This window comes from Protobothrops mucrosquamatus, unplaced genomic scaffold (genome assembly GCF_001527695.2).
Source record: "Protobothrops mucrosquamatus isolate PMUCROS unplaced genomic scaffold, P.Mucros_1.0 scaffold10811, whole genome shotgun sequence".
NCBI lineage: Eukaryota > Metazoa > Chordata > Lepidosauria > Squamata > Viperidae > Protobothrops > Protobothrops mucrosquamatus.
This window is the reverse complement of record NW_015396595.1, coordinates 1-8,106: the sequence shown is the minus strand read 5'-3', so window position 1 is coordinate 8,106 and position 8,106 is coordinate 1. Positions and strand designations below refer to the sequence as shown.

Here is an 8,106-nt window from a genome sequence, read left to right as displayed (position 1 = left end):
CTGCTTCCCTTTTTAGGTTCATATTCATCTCTTCCATATTTGTATCTGAATGGCCATGCACAGATCGCCCATGAATGTAGTACCCAAAACATCTGTCTGACAATAGGAAAACTGAAATCTGCAACATGAGAAAAATAAAATGGAGCATTTTAGTATACATTCAGATAACAAGAATTCTACCCACTACTGCATTTTGTAAGTGTATTATGTCATCACTCCTATGCTACAGAGCGTAAGCAATTGTATATTTGGAAAGCAGGATATGTCTTAACTTTGAAGCACCTTTGAAATTGTATGTGTGATCATGAGATGCTTCCTTGCATGAGGCTATGAGTAGGAACAACTTCTTTATTGGACTGGAATACAGTTCAAACTTAGCAACAACTACACTGGGTGGAACGACTTTCGTTAAATATTCAAATGACATTACACTGAGCATTAAAATAAGAAGAAAAGTGAAAATCTGCCCTTTGTTCTCTTTGGCTCACATCTAAATTTAGACACTTGAAAAACGGAATTCTGAATTTATCTCAGAATATTATCAAAAGCTTTCCTATGGATAGAACTTTTTTACAGGTCTACATCAGAAAATTATAAAGAAACCCATATGGGTTTTAGTAAAAAAATCAGAAGTTGTTCAAAAAAAGTACTTTGGGATATCAATTATTAGTATACTAACTATAGATATATTGACAGAGCACGTCTTTTCAAATATAATTTTGAAACATTTAAATATGAATAGCCTTTTTGAAGAAAGGCACTATGTGAAAGTATAAAATACTTACATTGCTCATGCAGCATAAATCAACAAACTGTCTGATCTTATCTTCGATAAATCTTTCATGAATGACAGAAAAATATATCACCTGTGAAAAATCAGATTTACTAATAAGTTAAAAAATATTGTTTTTCTATTTTAGCCAATAAGATACACTGATTAAGACGTCAGACCAGGCTGGGGCAATACACACTTGTTTCACCTCCAGAAGGAAAGGCAAAATATAAATATAAATCTAACAACAATTAAATAGGTACTACCATGTGACTGGTTTGCAAAACTGAAGAGATTTTCAACTTTGCCAATTCCATACTTAACAACCAACCTCTCATAATGACTTTCTCTTTCTACAACTAAGGAGGATTTGCACCTATGTACCAGAATCTGCTTTTCTTAATATTTTGTGATCATCCCTAAGTATGCATGAATTAAGAGCCACCTCTTGGAAAACTCATTAATAATTATTATATGTAACTTATTTGATTTTATTGGAAATAAAACATATTTACTGGTATTGAAATTAATTCCATAAAATGGAAATACAGTAGAAAAATACTAATATGTATTAAGCTGAAGTCTATGCAACTCAGTCTGACTATCATATTTAGTCTACAAGAAGGAACATCACTGATAAGGCGGCCCTTTGTCCTTCAGTGATGTTCCTTCCTGTAGACTAAATATTAAGAAAAGCAGATTCTGGTACACAGGTGCAAATCCTCCTTACTTGTGGAAAGAGAGAAAAAGTCACTATTCTCACATTATGAGAGAGGTCAATGTAATTATAACAATTTGGTATATTATTGTTTGAGAGATATTTCCTATTTTGTATCTGAAAGTAATAAATGTCCATAAAGCCACTCCTGAAGAAAAACTTGAGAAACTAGGTTTTATCAATTTATTGTAGGTATCTACATTATGCTGATGACTCGTACACAATAAAATCATTTAATGAATGGGAATCATCTTATGGGAAGGTAGTCACAATAAAATGATTTTATAAAGTTTTACCTGAATTACAGCAATCAATAGCCAAAGTACAGTGGATATACCATATCTCAAAATGCGGCTCCAGGGTGCTATGTAACTTTCAGGGTTTCGAGTTAGACCAGAAGATGAATCCATTAAGGCTAAATTTGAAAATCCTACAACCTGTAAAGTTAACAAACAAATTACAGTCATACCTCGGTATTCAACTGCTTCAAAACTCATCAAATTGGGTACTCAATGTGTTTTGAAGCAAAAATCTTGTCTGGGCACTTGATCTCTCTGTACTGGATACGCAAAGTAGAACTTGCTGGCATCAACTGCCTTGTGACTCACTACTGTCCAAAATAAAGGGTCATGTCGTAAGTCACATGATTTGCTCGGTACCCGTTTTAATATTTGTTGTGCCCCTTGGAATGAACCCCAGATGGGTACCCACGTACCACTGTATGGATAAATTTTAAAAATATCTATTTACATTAGCAAAGATTTTCTAACGAATGAAGGTGACTATACATGTCCCAGAATAATGCTGCAAGATCCAATCTGGGTCTGTCACTGGGACTAGAGTTTTAGTCTTCTGAGGTTTCAAACTTATGCTGGAGCCCATCTTCAGGGAACTTCTCTATAGCAGAGTGTGTGCTGTTCTGTGTGTGGTATTTATACAGTGTCTGTTGTATGTAGCTTTTTAGATGCTGATTAGGGTGTGTTGATGGCAGGCTTTTAAGTTTTCGGCTGTCCTTTACTTGTGCTGCCCAGCCCTCACCTTCTAAGTACTTGATATGCTGGTGCTAAATCAGCACTCCTGTTGATGGAGGAGACGCCTGTTTCCCAGGCTTCAGTCACTTCCCTGGCTGTTTTTGTGCCTGCTCGTCCAACAAGCTTAGTAGCTGCAAAGTTGAATGTGTGTCCTTGTTCAATGCAGTGTGAGGCTACGAATGAGTTTGGGTCTCCTCATCTGACTGCTCGCTTGTGTTCTTGTAATCCGGTGTTTAGCTTCTTCCCTCTCTGTCCTACATAGTCATAATCCATGCAAGGGATTCAGTAGATTACATGGGAAGTATCTCCCACCTCTAAGCGATCTTTACAATGCATAATTTGTCATTGTATGGTAGCCTCTGGGCAGTGTGTGATACTCACTTGTTCATCTTGTGATTGTCTGACAAGGTGTCTGCACAACACAGTGGAAAGAGATAGGAAACAAGATACAAGACCAACCACATGGCACACCCTGCCATACATCAAAAACATTTCGGAAGCTGTAGAACGCAGCTTCTGAGATCTACAAGTGGGCATCACACACCACATACAACAGGCATCCTATAAAAACCACACACAGAACAGCACATTCTCTGCTAGAGAGAGGTTTCCTGAGTATGGGCTCCAGCACAAGTCTGAAAACTTAGAAGACAAAATCTCTGGTCCTGGTGATGGACCCAGATTGGATCCTGCAAGATTTTCTAAGTTGCCTAGATGATCACTTTCAATTTCTGAATATACTTCAGCGAGCACAAAACAGCAAGTAATAGTTTGTCAATATCATTTTTTTCATTTAAATAATATTAGCCCTTGAGGTGAGTGTGGAGAACCTCTTTCTCCAGCTGTTACTAAATTATTATTCCCAGTCAGAATGGCCTACAGGAAGAGATGCTGGAGCTAATTCATCACAGCTCTAGTTACAGGAAGGCTTGCAATAATAATGTAAATGGTACTTGATTAAAGTAGTACAATCAGAAAGTAATACTTATCAGTTGAAAAACTTATTCTGGAGCTTTGTAAACATTAGTTACAATTCCTATCCAAAGACAGCTAAATATATGTTGATACCTAGCAAAAATTAAAACCAAAGTCAAATAATATTAGACTTGGAATTTCATAATTCACATGAATAATGCTGCATTCTGCAGCTCTTTGCTTCACTTTCTGCTTTATATATTTGATTTGGCAGCCAAAATGTAAACTTGCAAAAGGAAATGGCAGCTTGAATATAAATTGAAACTCTAGTCCTAGAGCTTATGATGAAATAATGTACTGACCTTTCTGTTATCATAGTTATATGCATAAAACAAATTTGTTCTTATCTATGTCTCATATATGAAGTATGCATCAGCTAACTTTTATTCTGCTAGAAAATATATTTTCTTTTCATTGTATCTTGAACAGATTCAAGACCAGGAACACACAGATAATGAATGAAAATAATATAAACTTAAAAGCATATAGTTCTGCCAGACACTGGATTACCTGATTTGACCTCCCTTGCCTGATTTATTCAATATTGACTTTGGCCAAACCATGAATAAAATTACACTAAAAAGGATGTCCTTCCAGTCTTTCAAATATCCTCTCAGCCTTTGAATAGCTGTTGATTTTAGTAAGATAATGGAAGTAACAGAATGGAATTTGCATGTCTGACAAATAAGTCCATCTATTCTTTTGCTATATTGTCAAGACTTTTTATTTATCCCCAGAGAAAAAACCATTAACCTGTCTGTCTTAGGAACTGAGGTAAGTAATAAATCAATCATATTTCAACCCAAACAGTATCTGCTCCTTTTCAGTGGGAAATAGTTCTTGGCTGTAGCCTGACTTCCTTTATTATATTTTATTGTATTGTGGCCATTTAGTACATGGCTATAAAAATATAGAAGAAGTTGATACAGTTTTGGTTTGCTGAATGTTATTGCATGAGACCTGTTTCAATAATAAAAGGAATTGTCAGAAAGCTATCATCCATGTTGGACAGAGTTAGACAGCAATTGAAAACAAAAGTTCAATCTTAGCAAAAACATCAAAGAAGGTTTTCCATTGTTAAGACTCAACCAAGATGCACCCAAATTTGTATGTCAGCTCCTGAAAACACACCCTGCTCCTGATGAATTCTCCCAATGATTCCTGAATTATGATTAATAGTAAAACTATAAATGTGGCCTGAATGGGTATATACAAATAGACACTGCTAATAATTTTTATGTTGAATGTAAAAGAAAAAAAACTAAATCTTAAGTGCCTGAATAACTGGCAATTCCAGTGCTCACATTCCTCATGTTGGACTGATCATTCAACATTGCTCTTTGTTTAGAATAATCATTGAAAATATGCAGTTAATCTATTGGCAATCAAACTTAAAAAAAAGCTGCTTATCAACAATCATTACACTAACAAGTAGGAAACAAAAGGAAAAAAGATTCTCTTCTTTTGTATGATACCTTAGGTGCCCTGGTGGCGCAATGGTTAAATTCAGTATTGCAGACAAACTCTGACCACAGCCTGCAGTTTTATCCTGACAAGGCTCAAGGTTGACTCAGCCTACTATCCTTTTGAGACTGGTAAATGAGGACTCAGATTGTTGGAGGCAATACGTTGACATTATAAACCACCAGAGAGTACTGTAAAGCACTATAAGCGCTATTGCTATTTCTCAAATTATGAAATGAGATGGTCATTTTGATTTCTTTAAATTTTTCAGAAAGGTATAAAAATGGCCCTCAAACATCAAGCAAGGAAGAACATAAGCATGGGGATTCCTACTCTGGTAAGAAACTTGTCTGTACTTCTCGTTGTCCACTTCTCTTTATCCCAAAAGAGCTACACCATCTTCCAGTGCACCAAGCAGACAAAAGCAAACAATTTGCATAAGAAGGACACACCCTTTCTTCTTCCTGAACCAGAAATCCTTTTTCTTCTTACAAATAAAGTTATCTTTATCCTATTTTCCTGAACTGTTATATCTGCAGATCTCTTGATTTCTTTGCTGTAACAAGACACCTTTGTTTTCATTTTTGCTGTATGCCCTTCCAGTCTATGTACCCATTAATATGAACTTCTTAAAATCGGGTTTTCTGCTTACTTTTTTTTGACTTCACCCTTTTCTTTCTCTCATAAAACTGAGAATTACATTCCCAATAGACTGTTAGTGACTATTTGATTGTTTTGTATGCAACTAGCTTCATATATGCTTAATTATACTGCTTTGATTATTATGTATAATTTCATAGCTGGATGTCCAGATTGCATGTCAGTTTAAAGATGTTCAAAACTGGTGCTTTAGGAGGCCCAGTTTGTGACAATTATTGTAATATAAATGTGATTTTTTTTCATTACCCTATTTTCATGACCCAATTACATCTTGGAACATTGAAAAAAATTTTAAATGTCACCTCTAAAAAGAAGAGAACAGCAAGCACTTGGAAGAGAGGATTTATTTTTCTAATGGTCTGAATTTCATTCCACTCATTTGCTATGAAATATGTTCTCCATATGCTGACTGGTGCAGAAACACTTCTTATGCCATTTTCTCCTATAAAGAAGAAACATATGTTAAAAATTTTATTTGGCCTCAATGACACAAGCACCACTAGTTATTAGATAATATAATTAGATTATATAAAATTAATATAAAACATATCATAGATGTTTAACTAAATTAAATAACCTCACACATTTTTGTTCCTCCCCCCCAGGTCTATTTTATATAATCCAGGATATAAATGTTAAAGATTTGGGTATGCATTTATTACTTATCCAAAAACCATATGAACAGCACCACAACATGACAAGAATGTGTACAGTTACTTCATATATAATATGAGAATGAAGATATAGATGTGGTTACCTATGGCTGTAAAAGTAAAACTCTTCTATACAGTATATAAGTATAGAATGCTTAGGATGTGATTTGCATCATTTCTGAAATCAGCAAGTTAATCAACCACCAGAAAAACATTTTATACCTTCTACTGCCTTAAGAACCTTCCCTTTTGGACGCTCCCAGTCGATGAAAAAGATATCTACTGAAAGTTGGGAAACAAGCAGATGCAAAAAGTGCAGCGCCTAAAAATCATTAGATGAAATAAAAAAAATACAAGTTAAAATTATTGTCTTGGAAAAGAAGACAATTCTAGAAAAGCAACCATAATTACATGGAGAATTACATGGAGAAAGACATTTACATTGCCACCTATCAAATAATAATAAGAAAAGTCCTGCCTAATATCTCTGCCCCCTATTGCCATCAACAGGAGCTGTATATTCTACATGATGGATGACTTGGAAATTCCCTATGCAATTCCAATCAGATCACAGAATTACAGAATGCACGAATTAGAAGGGAGTTTGTAGGTCATCTTTTTTCCCAAGCCTTCCAATAAATCATCCCTGATTGGCAAGTGATGCAGCTCCATTTGAAAGCTTCCAACAAGCAGATTGTTTCATTTAGCAGCTTTTTCCAGTAGGAAATCCCCAGTAATAGCACAATCCCTAGTGTATTTATTGAAGTGTCAGTTTTACTGAATTTAATTTCTGTAATTCTAAAGAACACAATTTTTAAATTCTTGTTAAAGGGTATCTGTTTTTTCCTACCTCAAATCCAGTGCTGAATTATATACAGAATCTTTATGCTTCACTAATGTACACATATGTACTATACTTTCAAATACTTATAGATTGATTAAAAAAACCCAAGAGTTTTCAAATAGAAAAAGCATATGCTTCTGTTTTTAAGGATATGGGGAGAAAGACATGTTACTTTTCAGTTACAACTGTGCTAAAATTCAGGCTTATCCTAAGGTTTTCAATGTGCACGTATCACATCTGACTCAGTGCAAGCCTAAAAGTAATCTCAGGTCCCCACTGAAAATTAGGAAATAAACATGAGTGAGTTTTCAACTAGACTTTAAAAATATATTTAGCAAGAATTGTTTCATCAGCTATCAGATTCTTTCCTTGAATTTTAACTTAGTGAACACTAATAAGAAAGTAGTATTCCAAAAAAGAAGTTAGCATTAAAGCTTTTCTCCCTTCAGACAATAATGAATGCAAACTGTTTCCAAACTGACACTGATAAATTGTAGCAGTTATATTTTTGGAAATCAAAAGGGCATATATTTACCTTCAGAACAAAAGCACATCCAACATAAGAAATGAACTTATCTTCTTGACTTGGCTGAGGTAGTAAAACAGAGACAAACTGCTGTGCCTGAAGAGCAACAAACTCTTATTATACCAAACAGAATATAACACAATTATGCTTGTTTAATCATACTAGCTTGGATATTACTTACAGAATAGCAGCAGTTTTGCAAAAGTTAATGAACTTGAAAGCAAAATAGAATAAGTACTAACTATTAGATCTATTATTTTTTCAAGTGCACTTAGAGGGGAGAAACTAATGAAAAAGCATCAGAGCAAACAAAAAGATCATTTAACATGCAGAACTTGCCTGAATGGTCTGATCAGAAAAGGCAAAAGAGAAAGTAAAACATATTAAGTATTCAAATGTCTTATAATTATACAGAACGATTTATTCATTTACAAAAAAGGGAAAAAACTTACTTTAAAAAATA

The 8,106-nt window shown here is 34.5% G+C and overlaps 1 protein-coding gene across 1 annotated transcript; it reads right to left on the bottom strand.

The window, feature by feature from the left end:
* Positions 1-7: 7 nt before the first annotated feature.
* LOC107301226 (meckelin-like) lies at positions 8-8,101 on the bottom strand (the record flags this gene model as incomplete). Its single annotated transcript, XM_015830480.1, has 7 exons — positions 8-118; positions 786-866; positions 1,787-1,927; positions 5,923-6,062; positions 6,496-6,595; positions 7,653-7,739; positions 8,096-8,101. Coding segments are annotated over 7 exons (666 nt in total), but the record flags the coding sequence as incomplete, so codon positions are not given.
* Positions 8,102-8,106: the final 5 nt, after the last annotated feature.